This window comes from Salmo trutta, chromosome 3 (genome assembly GCF_901001165.1).
Source record: "Salmo trutta chromosome 3, fSalTru1.1, whole genome shotgun sequence".
NCBI classification, from domain to species: domain Eukaryota; kingdom Metazoa; phylum Chordata; class Actinopteri; order Salmoniformes; family Salmonidae; genus Salmo; species Salmo trutta.
The window spans coordinates 46,120,590-46,137,678 of record NC_042959.1 but is presented as its reverse complement, the minus strand read 5'-3'; the positions used below and the strand labels follow the sequence as shown (position 1 = coordinate 46,137,678).

Below are 17,089 nucleotides of genomic sequence, written 5' to 3'. Positions count from 1 at the left end.
ATGTCAACCGCTGTTTAAAATACATTTTTATGCCATTTTTCTCGTAAAAAAAACGATAATATTCCGACCGGGAAATCGTTTTTTATTACAAAGAGAGCGAAAGTAAAAGCATGGGATCCCCTCATGCACGAGCCTCAGTCTGATGGCCCTCTGATAGAGCACTTGCCAAAAGCGCTAATGTGTTTCAGCCTGGGGCTGGAATTACATCATTCAGCTTTTTCCCGGGTTCTGAGAGCCTATGGGAGCCGTAGCAAGTGTCACGTTACAGCAAAGATCCTAAATGTTCAATAAACAGAGGCAAGAAGCCCAAGGAATGGTCAGAGAGGGTACTTCCTGTTTGGAATCTTCTCAGGTTTTTGCCTGCCATATGAGTTCTGTTATACTCACAGACAGCATTCAAACAGTTTTAGAAACTTTAGGGTGTTTTCTATCCAAAGCTAATAATTATATGCATATTCCGTGCAAATACTGCCCCCTATCCCCAACAGGTTAAAGGCACAGTCAACTTAGTGTATGTGAACTTCTGACCCACTTGAATTGTGATACAGCGAATTATAAGTGATATAATCTGTCTGTAAACAATTGTTGGAAAAATGACTTGTCATGCACAAAGTAGATGTCCTAACTGACTTGCCAAAACGATAGTTTGTAAACAAGAAATTTGTGGAGTGGTTGAAATACGAGTTTTAATGACTCCAACCTAAGTGTATGTAAACTTCCGACTTCAACTGCATGTAGGTCCTGGATGGCAAGAAGCTTGGCCACAGTGATGTACTGGGCCGTACGCACTACCCTCTGTAGCTCCTTACGGTCAGATGCCGAGCAGTTGCCATACCAGGCGGTGATGCAACTTGTCTGGATGCTCTCAATGGTGCAGCTGTAGAACTTTTTGAGGATCTGGGGACCCATGCCAAATCTTTTCCCTCCTAAGGGGGAATAGGTTTTGTCGTGCCATCTTCACGACTGTCTTGGTGTGTTTGGACCATCATGATAGGTTGTTGGTGATGTGGACACCAAGGGACTTGAAACTCTCGACCCACTTTACTACAGCCCCGTCGATTTTAATGTGGGCCTGTTCGGCCAGCCTGTAGTTCACAATCAGCTACTTTGTCTTGCTGAGGGAGAGGTTGTTGTCCTGGCACCACACTGCCCGTTCTCTGACCTCCTCTCGTTGTCAGTGATGATGGTGTTGGAGTCGTGTTTGGCCACGCAGTCGTGGGTGAACAGGGAGTACAGGAGGGGACTGAGTACATACCCCTGAGAGGCCCCAGTTTTGGGGATTAGCGTGGCAGACGTGTTGTTGCCTACCCTTACCACCTGGGGGTGGCCCGTCAGGAAGTCCAGGATCCAGTTGCAGAGGGAGGTGTTTAGTCCCAGGGTCCTTAGCTTAGTGATGAGCTTCGTGGGCAATATGGTGTTGAACTCTGAGCTGTAGTCAATGAACAGTATTTTCACATAGGTGTTCCTTTTATCCAGGTGGGAAAGGGCCGTGTGGAGTGTGATTGAGATTGCGACATCTGTTGGGGCGTAATGGGAATTGGCGTGGGTCTAGGGTGTCCGTGATAATGCTGTTGATGTGAGCCATGACCAGCCTTTCAAAGCATTTCATGGCTACCGACGTGAGTGCTACGGGGTGGTAATCATTTACCTTTGCTTCTTTGGGCACAGGGACTATGGTGGTCTGCTTGAAACATGTAGGTTTTACAGAGTCGGTATTGGAGAGGATGAAAATGTCAATCAAGACACTTGCCAGTTGGTCCGCGCATGTTTTGTGAACACGTCCTTGTAATCCGTCTGGCCCCGTGGCTTTGTGAATGTTGACCTGTTTAAAGGTCTTGCTCACATCGGCTATCGAGAGTGTTATCACACAGTCATCCAGGATCCTTCCTAACTCAGATGCAGGAGAGGAAGGAAACTGCTCAGGGTTTTCACCATAAGGCCAATAGTTGACTAAAACAGTTAGAGTTTAATGGCTGTGATAGGAGAAAACTGAGGATGGATCAACAATGTAGTTACTCCACAATACTAACCTTAATTACAGAGTGAAAAGAAGGAAGCCTGTACAGAATACACAAATCCTGTATAAGGCACTAAAGTAAAACTGCAAGAAATGTGGCAAAGAAATGTACTTTATGTCCTGAATACAAAGCGTTATGTTTGGGCAAATCCAACACAACACATTACTTAGCACCACTCTTCATATTTTCAAGCATGGTGGTGGCTGCATCATGTTATGGGTATGCTTGTCATCGGCAAGGACTAGGGAGTTTGTTTTTTAGGATAAAAAGAAACGGAATAGATCTAAGCACAGGCAAAATTTCCTCGAGGACAACCTGGTTTAGTCAGCTTTCCAACTGTCACCTAAAACACAATAACAAATATACACTGGAGTTGCTTACCAAGACGACATTGAATGTTCCTGAGTGGCCTAGTTACAGTTTTGACTTAAATGGGCTTGAAAATCTATGGCAAGATTTGAAAATGTCTAGCATTGATCAACAACCAACTTGACAGCGCTTGAAGAATTTTAAAAGAATACAAATAGAATGCAAATATTGTACAATTCAGGTGTGCAAAACTTAGAGACTCACCCAGAAAGACTCATAGCTGTAAACGCTGCCTAAGGTGACTCTAACGTGTATTGACTCAGGTGTGTGAATACTTATGTAAATGAGATATTTTTGTATTTCATTTTTAATAAATGTGCAAAAATGATGGGATATTGTGTGTAGATGGGCGAGGGGAAGAAAATAATATATTTAATCAATTTTGAATTCAGCCTGTAACACAACAAAGTGTGGAATAAGTCAAGGGAATACAGTGAAAGCGCTGTATAACCTGTCAGAAATATCCAGTTGATCAACTACTAGCCCATGTTAGCTAGCTAGATAGGTCAGTTAGGCTAACCAGTTATCAAAATCCTGTAGTTATCATGGCCAGATTACGTTCCTAGAGGCCTCGCTCCCCTGGTGGGCCCAATTTTTATATTTTGATTTTGTTGAGTCAGTCCTATGAACACACAAGACATGGCAAAAGGTGTAGAATTACTTTTAAATTAGCTTTAAAACATTAGCTTTAAAACATTTTCTCACCGCCCCATTGCAAAAGGTGTAAAATTGCAGCAAATAAGATTTAAAATGGTAATATTTTCTCTATGCAAACACGGTGTGTGAACAGTTTGAACAGTTTCGGGTCGTATGGGTTGCGAGGTGGGGGTTTATTACTACGCTGATAAATATCCATCCAGACCTTTGCCACCTAGGAAGACCAGACCTTTTCGAATAGCAGTTGAAAACCCCTGTTTTAGATTGAATGCACAGTGGTGCACCAAAGCTATGATTAGCATTAATTAGCCTAGTGTTGCCGGTGAAAAGATAGTGTGATGTAAAGCTTTTGATACGCGGTTGTTTACAGAGGCGACGTTCGTGGTCCCCTTTCACTGATTGCAGTAGTTGGGATTTCGTGTCACAGCCAAGATTAAAATGTCTGGGTGAATTATGTGGTGCAATGTAACGCTTGGCCTTCCATAATTATTTAATTAACGCACACACACACACACAATTAATGCAGATGCCTCTAAACCCATGGCCTCATCTCTCATTTGCATGAAGATTTGATTACTGGTATTGCTTCGTCTTTTAGAATGTTGCCCTTAACGTAGCCGCGTATCCGTCTGTTGGTGTTAGAGTTGATTGATGCAAAGTAGAGATCTTCACAGATCCACCTGTACCCAAATACCCGACACCCGATCCGGGACCAGAGCGGGTCTGGATCCAGAATTCTAAATAATGAAACGGGTCTGGGTCGGATCTGATATGATTGTCACAAGTCTCGGGTATGTGTTTTTTTTAAATGACGTGTCCGAAAGGGCCCGTACCGATCCGAAAGCAACTGCTGCAGTCGAGAGAGACATTGTATAATTTATGCTGCTGCTCTTGCTTTTCACGAGAGAGGATTGTGGCGCGTGTAGCTTGTTGTTGTAGGTAATCATAAGTCATTAAAGGCGCAATAGGCTACAGTCATAGAACCTCCGTGAGTGGCAAAGGTTAGGCGATATCTAATCAAAGGAAGATGGAATGAAAATGACGGAATTCAAAGTTAAAGGAGAAGGATAGGCTACAACGACCAAGAGCCAACCGGTAGGGTGCTGCTTAATATTCCTCATGTAGTTGTTGTTATTTGGAACTCTAGACATGGGAGGAATATGTCTTCTGAAATATGATACTTGTTATTTGGCCATCGGTTAGTTTTATTACAAGGAATTCTAGTTGGTCAACCACAGGCTAGGGCTGGGTTATAAAACTACATGCTGTCCCTTTTTCTGGGGAGTGAACCACTGGAGAGAGCATCACTGAGGACAGGGGAGAATGACCATCTACCTCCCAGTATGATTTGTCCTCTTCGAATAAACCTATTTTCCTCCCCCTGATTTGCTTTGGGGTCTGTGTTATTAAAGAATAACATAAATTGCTAACACTAGCTAACGTCAAGACAGGTACTACGTAATCATATTTGATGATAAATAACCTAGCTATGGCAGCTATTAGTCTACTATAGTGCGAGTCGGCTTGTTGGTTGGTTGCTGTCTCTTGTCTCTCCCTCCCTGCTCCCCGTGTCACTCACTCACTCACTCACAGTATGGCCCTTCCCCACCTGCTAGAGCTGCACCTCTCTTGCGCTTTATCAGCTCCGGTTAATCAAGTAGCTTAAAAATGACTTTTCTGCTGCTTCCATCACTCGGATCAGACCGTGTCTGGATCCGACCAGGTCTATACGGAACGGATCATGAAAACACACTTGTTTTCATGTGTAGCTGAGCTGTTATGGGTGTTTGTGATTTAGTTCAAATTCAAGTTTATTTCATTTAATCACATGTCATATGATTAGATTCTGAATTACGTAATGCATGATTTAAAAAAGGATATTAATTTAAGAAAAAACAACAACAATGCAACATTTAGGTTACTGTGGTTTAGTCTGTTAAGGCGTCCGCATGTTTCCGAGTTTGTGCATATATTATGACGACATTTTGTTAGTTTTGGCAGTTGGAGTCAAGCCGACTCTACGCCCCTTCATCTGTGATTGGTCAACAGTAGGGATTATTCAATAAAGTGTTTGTCATTCAAAGAGAGGCGACTTGTTTTCATGCAAAATAACATTATTGGAAAATACTGCACCAAACATCTTAGTTTGATGTAAATTGCGCCACTAAGATCTCTTCGGCAAAAACATAAAAATGGATGACCGATTTCTTGAGTCATATTAGATTAATGCTGACCATTTTGAGGAATCATATACTAGCTATGGCGTCTCAAAATGGACAAACAGTACTATTGTTTCATATTTTTTTTTTCAAAAGAAGGTCTTTTAAGGGAGAATGCGAGCACGCTAGTTTGGTTCGGCTAGCCGAACTGAAGCATTCTGACAACTTTAGGGGTTGGCGTTCCACAGGTTTCTTTTGATTTTATCTAATCTCTCAGGAGACATTGATACGTTAAATCGATTTCGGCCTACTCAATACAACACTGTTTATAAGTTTGTATTTTCTCTAGCTTGTCTCTTGATTTAACTGACATGAATACATTTCCATTTCAAAACTGATGCAGTTCTCGTTATTGTCTGAATTTAATTCTACATGCTATTTGAGGTTTATGTTCTTGTTGTCAGGTGTGCGTCCGTTCCCGTGCCCTCACTGTGACAAGATCTTCCGTACATCGGGCCACAGAAAAACACACATTGCCTCCCACTTCAAGAGCCTGCAGCAGAAGAAGCACAAGTTCCCACGCAAAGCCCATAAAACCAAGGTGTCCAAGAGCAACATACCTCTGCCTGATATCCCCCTGCAAGAGCCCATACTTATCACGGACCTCGGTAACGCATGCATGCTCACTCGCTCCCTCACAAGCACACACACACACACACACACACACACACACACACACACACACACACACACACACACACACACACACACACACACTTTGTTCATATTGTCCCCTCCTCCCCAGGTCTCATCCAGTCCCAGAACCCTCGCCTGGCCTTTCAGACGTACCTGGAGATGGTGGACAATGATCGGCCATACAAGTGTCCCTGCTGTAACAAGGCCTATAAGAAATCCAGCCACCTCAAGCAGCACGTTAGGTACAGCTATCCTCTACACGTGTCACACACACACACAAGCATTTCGCTACACTTGCAATAACATCTGCTAAGTAAGTGCATGTGACCAATAAAATGAGATTTGATGCACACAGCATATGTTTTACTGTCCTTGTGGGGGCCTAAAATTGATTTCCATTGAAAATCCTGGTCTAACCATAACCCTAAATCTAACCCCTAAGCCTAAAATAGCCTTTGTCTTCGACGGAAATGTCCCCACGAGGGAGAATTGTCCTTGTTTTACTATCCTAGTGGGGACTTTTGTGGATCTCCGGTACACACAAGGATAGTAATACAAGCCCACACACACAGTTTGTATTCCCATGTATTCCTTTCGAAATATCATCCTCTCTGAAGCAGCTGACAGTGAATGTATTTCTGATTGAGTGCATCGATATATAGTTGTGAGCGGAAGTTGTATATTTAGCCTCATTTTAGATCCTCTTGTACTTTGTCATTGGGGCGGCAGGGAGCCTAGTGGTTAAAGCGTTGGGCCAGTAACCGAAAGGTTGCTAGATAGAATCCCCGAGCTGACATGGTAAAAATCGGTATTTCTGCCCCTGAACAAGGCACTGTTCCTAGGCCGTCATTGTAACTAAGAATTTGTTCTTAACTGACTTGCCTAGTTAAATAAAATGGAAATGTAAAAAGAAAAGTGGGATAAGCCTGCTATAGCATGTCAGAGAGCTGCTGAGCTGCTGTTATCAGTGGCGTTAGAGTCCACCCCTGTGGCTTAGTGGCATTAGCTCCTCATTTGATGCTAGAGGGATGAGCTGGGCTGAGCAGAGCATGCGGATGGACAAGGAGGCAGGGGGAGGAAGGCTCAGCACATGGTAGAGGGTTTGAGCCACTGGCAGACGGCTGGGTTCAAGTAGTATTTGCTTTCTTTCAAATACTTTGAGGGTTTTATTGAGCCTGCCTAGAGTGCCAGGCAAACTCGATCAAGCACAGCTAAAGTAAACTAGATATACAGTTGAAGTCGAATGTTTACATACACTTAGGTTGGAGTCGTTAAAACTCTCGTTTTTCAACCACTCCACAAATTTCTTGTTAACAAACTATAGTTTTGGCAAGTCAGTTAGGACATCTACTTTGCATGACACAAGTCATTTTTCCAACAATTGTTTACAGACAGATTATTTCACTTATAATTCACTGTATCACAATTCCAGTGGGTCAGAAGTTTACATACACTAAGTTGACTGTGCCTTTAAACAGCTTGGAAAATTTCAGAAACTGATGTCATGGCTTTAGAAGCTTCTGATAGGCTAATTGACATCATTTGAGTCAATTGGAGGTGTACCTGTGGATGTATTTCAAGGCCTACCTTCAAACTCAGTGCCTCTTTGCTTGACATCATGGGAAAATCAAAAGAAATCAGCCAAGACCTCCACAAGTCTGGTTCATCCTTGGGAGCAATTTTCAAATGCCTGAAGGTACCACGTTCATCTGTACAAACAATGGTACGCAAGTATAAACACCATGGGACCACGTAGCCGTCATACCGCTCAGGAAGGAGACGTGTTCTGTCTCCTAGAGATGAACATACTTTGGTGTGAAAAGTGCAAATCAATCCCAGAAGAACAGCAAAGGACCTTGTGAAGATGCTGTAGGAAACAGGTACAAAAGTATCTATATCCACAGTAAAACGAGTCCTATCTCGACATAACCTGAAAGGCCGCTCAGCAAGGAAGAAGCCACTGCTCCAAAATCGGCATTAAAAAAGCCAGACTGTGGTTTGCAACTGCACATGCACATTTCAAGTATAGAAAACAAATACTATTTGAGCCCAGTTCTGGCTAACGTCTGTGCTGTGTATGCCCTGCGGGCCTGGTTTATGATAAGACAGGCCAGGTAGAGAGGAAAAAACTAACAGAAGGAAGAGATCTGAGGGGATTTAGGTACAGAGAGTGGGAGAGAAAATGGATAAGAGCCAGTAACCATAACAGTAATTGCTCCTGTAAGTCACTCTGGATAAGAGCTTCTGCTAAATGACTAAAATGTGTGCTGGGCCATTTTATTTTTGTCTGGTTTAATCTCCAGGTTGTTGTCAGGAATAACGTGTAATGTCACAGTGGTGGATAGGTCTTATTTTTGTTTTCAGTAGCCTAAGTCATTATAGGTCCATTAACTAGCAAATGTATCTGGAAAATGTCACCCTGCCATTTACCGCATGAAAAAATCCCTCTAAAATGAGTATTGTATTCAGTTTCTGCCTTTTTTCTTAGGATGAGAAAAATGGGAGATTGAAGTTTAGGGCTCCAAGGAGTAATTTCCCGAGCGATATTCATTGATTCTTTCAAGATGTCTTTTTGCCCTTTGGGCTGACACATCGAATCTTCCCCTTCTGCTGAAATATTTCTTCATTTTACTACTGTGAGGAAAAGAATAGTAACAGCCTATTTTTAAAAAAGGTCACAGTCTCGATAAACGAGGAAACAAAAGTTAACCTTAATAACAACGTTGCCTTCGCTGCTCCACTCAGCATATCTGAGATTGATGTTCTTCTGTATACACTAGTGTCTGTTTACCTCACACTATGACAGAGCCCAAGTCAAAACTCTGTCACATTATACTAATAAACGTGTTCCTCAGTCAGAGGGAATTTACTGCATACACCATGCACAACGTATAATGCTTACTGTTTTTTTTAGGATTTGCAAATTAGAGACCCTTGACATTTATAGAACTATTTAATCTTCATAATTTGAGCCAATTGACTCAGACCATAACACAGCCAGTCATAACATCACCTGTCATTACATTACATTCATAACATTCTACTACACTCAGGGTTGATATGCAAAGTGTTTGTGACATGACCTGAGGAAGATCCTTGTGGATTGAAACGTTGTCAGTAAAGGTGGTAATTGGGAGCATATTCAGTGTGCTGGCCTTTCTGTTCTTGTGTTGGTACAGTGCAAGCTCTGTCAGGTTGGATGGAGAGCGTCGCTGCACAGCTATTTTCAGGTGTCTCCAGAGATGTTAGATTGGGTTTAAGCCCGGGCTCTGGCTGGGCAACTCAAGTACATTCAGAGACTTGTCCCGAAGCCACTCCTGCATTGTCTTGGCTGTGTGCCTGTTGGAAGGCGAACCTATGCTCTAGTCTGAGGTCCTGAACACTCTGGAGCAGTTTTTCGCCAAGGATCTCTCTGTACTTTTGCTGTGTTCATCTTTCCCTCGATCCTGACTAGTCTCCCAGTCCCTGCCGTTGAAAAACATCCCCACAGCATAATGCTGCCGCCACCATGCTTTACTGTAGGGATGGTGCCAGGTTTCCTCCAGACAAAGACTACAATCTTGCTTTCATCAGACCAGAGAATCTTGTTTCTCGTGGTCAGAGTCCTTTAGGTGCCTTTTGGCAAACTCCAAGTGGGCTGTCATGTGCCTTTTACTGAGGAGTGGCTTCCGTTTGGCCACTCTACCATAAAGCCTGATTGGTGGAGTGCTGCAGAGATGGTTGTCCTGGAATGTTCTCCCGTCTCCACAGAGGAACTCTGGAGGTCTGTCAGAGTGACCATCAAGTTCTTGGTCACCTCGCTGACCAAGGTCCTCATTTTGGCCGGGCGGCCAGCTCTAGGAAGATCTTGGTGGTTCCAAACTTCTTCCATTTAAGAATGATGGAGGCCACTGTGTTCTTGGGGACCTTCAATGCTGCAGAAATGTTTTGGTATCCTTCCCCAGATCTGTCTCGACGCAATCCTGTCTCGGAGCTCTACTGACAATTCCTTCAACCTCATGGCTTGGTATTTGCTCTGACATGCACTGCCAACTGTGGGACCTTATATAGACAGGTGTGTGCCTTTCCAAATCATGTCCAATCAATTTAATTTACTGCAGGTGATCTCCAATAAAGTTGTAGAAACTTCTCAAGGATGATCAATGGAAACAGGATGCACCTGAGCTCAATTTCAAGTCACATAACAAAGGGTCTGAGTACTTGTGTAAATAAGGTTTTTTTATTTTTTATTTTTAATAACTTTGCAAAAATATCTGCAACCTGTTTTCGCTTTGTCATTATGGGGTAATGTGTGTAGATTGAGCATATATATATGTATTTTTTTTAAATCCGTTTTAGAATAAGGCTGTAACGTAATAAAATGTGGAAAAGTCAAGGGGTCTGAATACTTTTCTTAAGGTCTCATGATATTAACATTGTTAGGTCATCTTCCATCAGGTCTCACACGGGAGAGAGGCCGTACAAGTGTGTCCAGTGCAGTAAGGGCTTTGCCTCCTCGGGGGTGCTGAAGGCCCACATCCGGACCCACTCGGGCCTCAAGGCCTACAAGTGCCTGATTTGTGACACCACCTTCACCACCAGCGGCAGCCTGCGCCGCCATATGACCACCCACAGTGACATGCGGCCCTACATGTGCCCTTATTGTCAGAAGACCTTCAAGTCCTCACCCAACTGCAGGAAGCACATGAAGACCCACAGGTTAGTAATGCGCATGTGTTGTCAGGCACAGAGTTGTTTCAGGTCATGTGATCTGACCAGGTGGAAAAAGCTAAAAACTACAGGCCCTAATTCAGGTCGTGTCATCAGGAATACTGGCTAGCTAAGTGGCTAGCGAGAGTGTCGCTCTCCCAATTTGGTTATTGTCATGTTGCTGACATTTGTGTGAAATTTAAACTTTCAACTCTAAGTCTCTAGATGTCAAATCTTTCCATAAAAAATGGCTGATTTCTGTTTGTTTTGTAGATCAAAGTAGTAAACAACCTGAATCCACCTCCCCATTCCCCCTCTCAGGTATGAGTTGGCCCAGCAGCTCCACCAACAGCTGAACCCAGAGCCCTCGACGCTGGACGACCCCATGGATGGCACCACCGTGACCCACAACCTGCAGGTGGAGCTGGAGGATGGCACCCTACAGCAGGAGGCTCCTCCCACGGTGGGCTCAGAGCAGCAGGGCATGCTGGGACTGGGCCAGGCGCAGGTGGTGGACGGCGGCCAACAGGTGTCGCTGGAGACCCAGCTAAGTGACCAGCCCCTGGGCCAGGAAGAGGGTAAGAGTGCCAGCGTGTTAGAGAGCATCAGTTTGGACAAGGCACAGACTCACTGGTCTTGAACACGTAGTACGTTGTTATTAGGGACGCATGGGGATTTGAGGATCAGTGATTCTGTGCAGTCTGATGGCAATATACTTTGTAGTTGATCTCAAACATAGTCTTTTAATGTTGATGCCAATCATGCCATAACGTTATAGGCCTGCTGCCACAGCCCTCTAACTTTCAATGGGGGATCCACGTAGTTCTATGTTGGATGTACAAAGGATGATGTGAACAAAGTGATCCACCCTTAGGTGTCTGAACCCTTCCCAACATCAACAGACATTTCTACGGAGATACAGTCTTGCTCTCCACCCATCTCTCTTGATCTTAGATTGTATTTTTCATTTGGCCAGTCTACGTGGCAAGGTGTTTCATTTTCAGGGACAATGGTTGGCTACAACTGCGTTAGCAAATAAAGCAAGGAACTGTTGAATATGGAATCTTATTAATATTTTGAATATCAAATCTTTCTAAATGGCACTCCTTTAAGATAGCAAAGGGCAAAAATCTGGGTGTCTCGTCCGTCTGTATAACTCCTCCATCTCTATTCTTTCCTCCACTCCAAATAGTGTGTCCATTTATTTCACTCTTTCAAGACTTTTTATCTGTCCATTACTCAAACGCTATTTCCATCCCAATTCTGGATCTTCAAAAACCTATTTTCTTATTGATGGCTTTCTTGGAATTGTTATTTCAATGGGTTTTTGGATACATTTCATTAGGATTCATGGTGTGTGACTGACGTAACCACCTCCTTGACCTTGTAGCTTTAATTTTTAAAACAGTTCCAACATATACTATATTTAACCTCAGAACAAAGAGAGAAGAGCATAGCACAACAAATGAAACCGGGCCAGAGGTCAAGCTTCAAACCTCATTAAAATTGCTACACTCACCTTTCAACCTCAAGAGTTTACGGTGAGTAAAAGAAAAGTGAACTGAAAGAGGGAAAAATAAAAAATAAACTTACCCTAGCTTTACGATTGTATGTGATTTAGATTAGTATTTGTCCTCTCAGCCTTCGGAATGTCCTTTAACAGTTTAAAAAAAGGCTTAAATGCATGAGGTAACCCCCGACCCATTCACAGAGAGAACAGATAACCTCTTGATTTGATTCACTGATGCCTGTGGAGTGAATAAATATATATACACTACCGTTCAAAAGTTTGGGGTCACTTAGAAATGTCCTTGCTTTTGAAAGAAAAGCACATTTTTTTTGTCCATTTAAAATAACATAAAATTGATCAGAAATACAGTGTAGACATGTTGTAAATGACTATTGTAGCTGGAAATGACAGTTTAAAAAAAAATGCAATGTCTACATAGGTGTACAGGGGCCCATTATCAGCAACCATCACTCCTGTGTTCCAATGGCATGTTGTGTTAGCTAATCCAAGTTGATCATTTTAAAAGGCTAATTGATCATTAGAAAACCTTTTTGCAGTTATGTTGGCACAGCTGAAAACTGTTGTCCTGATTAAAGAAGCAATAAACCTGGCCTTCTTTAGACTAGTTGAGTATCTGGAGCATCAGCATTTGTGGGTTCAATTACAGGCTCAAAATGGCCAGAAACAAAGAACTTTCTTCTGAAACTCGTCAGTCTATTCTTGTTCTGAGAAATGAAGGCTATTCCATGCGAGAAATTGCCAAGAAACTGAAGATCTCGTGCAACGCTGTGTACTACTCCCTTCACAGAGCAGCGCAAACTGGCTCTAACCAGAATAGAAAGAGGAATGGGAGGCCCCGGAGCACACATGAGCAAGAGGACAAGTACATTAGTGTCTAGTTTGAGAAACAGACACCTCGCAAGTCCTCAACTGGCAGCTTCATTAAATAGTACCCACAGAACACCAGTCTCAACGTCAACAGTGAAGAGGCGACTCCGGGATGCTGGCCTTCTAGGCAGAGTTCCTCTGTCCAGTGTCTGTGTTATTTTGCCCATCTTAATCTTTTCTTTTTATTGCCTAGTCTGAGAGATGGCATTTTCTTTGCAACTCTGCCTAGAAGGCCAGCATCCCGGAGTCGCCTCTTCACTGTTGACGTTGAGACTGGTATTCTGCTGGTACTATTTAATGAAGCTGCCAGTTTTCAGCTGTGCTAACATAATTTCAAAATGGTTTTCTAATGGTCAATTAGCCTTTTAAAATAATAAACTTGGATTAGCTAACACAACATGCCATTGGAACACAGGAGTGATGGTTGCTGATATGTAGATATTCAGTAAAAAATCTGCCGTTTCCAGCTACAATAGTCATTGGGGCGGCAGGTAGCCTAGTGGTTACAGCATTGGACTAGTAACCGAAAGGTTGCAAGATTAAATCCCAGAGCTGACAAGGTAAAAATCTGTTTTTCTGCCCCTGAACAAGGCAGTTAGTCCACTATGCCGTCATTGAAAATAAGTATTTGTTTTTAACTGACTTGCCTAGTTAAATAAAAGTTTTTTATATATATATATTTATTATTATTATATTATTATTATAAAAAAAATTTTTACGACATTAACAGTGTCTATACTGTATTCCGGATCAATTTGATGTTATTTTAATAGACCAAAAATGTGCTGTTCTTTCAAAAACAAGGAAATGTCGGTGACCCCAAACTTTTGAACAGTAGTGTATATTTCCACTCTGAGGTTGGAATAATAGTGTGAAGATGTGAAAGTGAAGATAATGCTCTTTTAGTGTAAGTACTGTTTGAAAATACCATCATCGTCCATCATGACATCACCATTCAGTAAATTAGTTAATAGACCAATAAGAAAGAGTTCCAAACCTCTCTGCCTATAACTGCACATTTGTTTGTTTTCCCCTCCCCACTCAAATCATTCCCATACAAGTCCTAACAAAAAATGTATTTAATTTTTTTCTTGCTTGAGACATTTTTCTTTGCAAAGAAGCTACAGTATTTTTGGTTTTGTTTCTTTTTGACCATTTTAATTGGACAAAAATCCCAGTAATTGTCTGATATTGAGATAAAAACGGCTACATTGGACCTTTGGCCTTAATTTATACAGTTTAGCCAGACTAACCTGCTTTGTTCCTCTGTCCTCTTATCTCTCCCCCTCGGACTCCAGACACCTTTGTGACTACCCAGCATGCTCTGCCTCAGAATATTAGCCAGTTTGAGACGCAGACCCTCCCACAGCCTGGCTTTGACCAGCAAGCACTTACTCAAGGTAACTAATGCACGCACACACAAAAACACCCCCTGCATGGTGGTGGCACACGAACCTTTCTCTCAGAACATTTAACAATGTCTGTGAGTTAACCTGGGGTAAATTATGCACTGACACACACACACACACACACACACATACACACACACACGTTGGCAGCCCGCGACTCTGAATCCAGTGTAATGGATAACGCCATGGTTGTCTCTGACCTCTGGCTGAGAAGAGCCCATTTACAGCGAGGACTGTCAGAAAGCATCTGCTTGGCACATCAGATATTTAATTTTCACAATGGGTAGCTTAACCTTTTGTCTCCGTGATGATTGCATCCAGCCTCTATCGCCCACAGCAGTATGCTCTACTACAGAGGTGCATTAATCAGTAAAACACTTTGTCTTTCGACAGGTTTCCCGCCTCATCCTAGGCCTCCTGTACTCTGTACAGTTTTGCTAAAGTAGAAAGTTTGATGTCATAAATAAACCATAGACCAACAGCAGGGCGGATATTGATGTCTGTGTCTGTATGCGTGTCTGTGTTTCTCATTAGCGTGGCACTCCACGAGATGGACTTCTATACATTTCCTCTCCTCTCATGTTCTTTTCAAGAAGGAAAGTAAGGAGTTATTTGAAAATTCCTAGAACTTCTCTCTGCCGTCTGCCAGTATTTAATGAATCGTGGCCATTCATTAATATCAGTGAGTGGAGCTTTAATGAATGACTGTGTGGTTCAGAGAGTCCCCTAATTTACACCCTAAGACAATCCGACTGGTGGCGTAGGCACAGAAAGTTTCCTGCACAGTCTTTGTCCCCCCACACACACACACACACACGCATGCGCACGCACGCAGACTGGCGGCGTGGGCTCTGGAAGCATCAGTCTGTTAATGGCGCGTTTTAGGAGGGTGAGCCGTAGCAATCCTTAATTAGCTTTGGTTTAACTTTTCCAATCACACTTTTAGTCATGTTTGCAGTAATTAATTAATATCCTCCTCCGACTCTTCTAATTTGGCAAAGGCTCTAGCCTCTAGCCAAATATACAGGTATACAGGGTTAACTCATTTTGTGCTGTGGTGCTGAATGTGAGGTTTATCCATAATAGGCTTTTCAAATCCACTTCTATCTGTGTAATCAATTCATCTATTCTAAGGTGCAAAGTGTGTACCAGTGGAGGCTTGTTGGGGGGAAAAATCAGAGGACAGATTCCTGGAATTAAAATGAATGGAATGGTATCAAACACATTCATTCCCTTACAGCCATGACAGTGAGCCCGTCCTTCGATTTCAAGCCTCCACATGTGTATACAGTGCATTTGGAAAGTGTTCAGACCCCTTGACCTTTTCCACATTTTGTTACGCCTTATTCTAAAATTGATTAAATAGTTTTTTTCCCTCAATCTACACACATACCCCGTAATGACAAAGCAAAAACAGGTTTTTAGAAATTTTTGCAAATGTATTAACAATAAAAACTGATATCACATTTACATAATATTCAGACCCTTCCCATTATTCTCTGCAGATCCTCTCAAGCTCTGTCAGGTTGGATGTGGAGCGTCCCTGCACAGCTATTTTCAGGTCTTTCCAGAGATGTTCGATCGGGTTCAAGTCTGGGCTCTGGCTGGGCCACTCAACGACATTCAGAGACTTGTCCCGAAGCCACTCCTGCATTGTTTGCTGTGTGCTTAGGGTCATTGTCCTGTTGGAAGGTGAACCTTCATCCCAGTCTGAGGTCCTGAGTGCTCTGGAGCATGTTTCTATCAAGGATCTCTCTGTATTTTGCTCCGTTCATTTTTCCCTCGATCCTGATGCTGCCACCACCATGCTTCAATGTAGGGATGGTGCCAGGTTTCTTCCAGACGTGATGCTTGGCATTCAGGCAAGTAATTCAATCATGGTTTCATCAGACCAGAGAATCTTGTTTCTCATGGTCTGAGAGTCCTTTAGGTGCCTTTTGGCAAACTCCAAGCAGGCTGTCATGTAACTTTTACTGAGGAGTGGCTTCAGTTTGGCCAATCTACCATAAAGCTGCAAAGATGATTGTCCTTCTCGAAGTTTTTCCCATTTCCACAGAGGAACTCTGGAGCTTTGTCAGATTGACCATCGGGTTCTTGGCCACCTCCCTGACCAAGGCCCTTCTGTTCCCCGGGCGACGAAGACGTGGATGTGAAACAAGGCAGCCTCCCACACCTCGTCGATTCAGAGGAGTTGGGTTAAATGCAGAAGACACATTTCAGTTGAAGGCATTCAGTTGTACAACTGACTAGGTTTTCCCCTTTCCCCTTCCTCCTCCGATTGCTCAGTTTGGCCGGGCGGCCAGCTCTAATTTTATTGTATTTTTTATTTCATCTTTATTTAACTGCGCAAGTCAGTTAAGAACAAATTCTTATTTACAATGACGGCCTACCCCGGCCAAACCCTCCCCTAACCTGGACAACGCTGGGCCAATTGTGTGCCGCCTTTTGGGACTCCTGATCATGGCCAGTTATGATACAGCCCTGGATCGAACCCGGGTCTGTAGTGATGCCTCTAGCACTGCGATGCAGTGTCTTAGACCGCTGCGCCACTAGGTCCCCAAAAGAAGAGTCTTGGTGGTTCTAAACTTCTTCCATTTAAGAATGATGGAGGACACTGTGTTCTTGGGGACTTTCAATGCTGCAGAATTTTTTTGGTACCCTTCCTCAGATCTGTGTCTCGAAAAATGTATGTCT

At 43.0% G+C, this 17,089-nt stretch overlaps 1 protein-coding gene across 3 annotated transcripts in view; it reads left to right on the top strand.

Annotated features, from left to right (window-relative positions):
* Positions 1 to 17,089, top strand: part of LOC115176155 (zinc finger protein 236) — a 92,681-nt gene that overhangs the window by 31,118 nt on the left and 44,474 nt on the right. For all 3 annotated transcript variants that reach the window (XM_029735995.1, XM_029735987.1, XM_029736005.1), the window contains exons 11-15: positions 5,668 to 5,871; positions 6,009 to 6,141; positions 10,337 to 10,597; positions 10,910 to 11,166; positions 14,285 to 14,386. In XM_029735995.1, the coding sequence (XP_029591855.1) occupies positions 5,668 to 5,871; positions 6,009 to 6,141; positions 10,337 to 10,597; positions 10,910 to 11,166; positions 14,285 to 14,386 (957 nt within the window). The remainder of the gene's footprint in view (positions 1 to 5,667; positions 5,872 to 6,008; positions 6,142 to 10,336; positions 10,598 to 10,909; positions 11,167 to 14,284; positions 14,387 to 17,089) is intronic.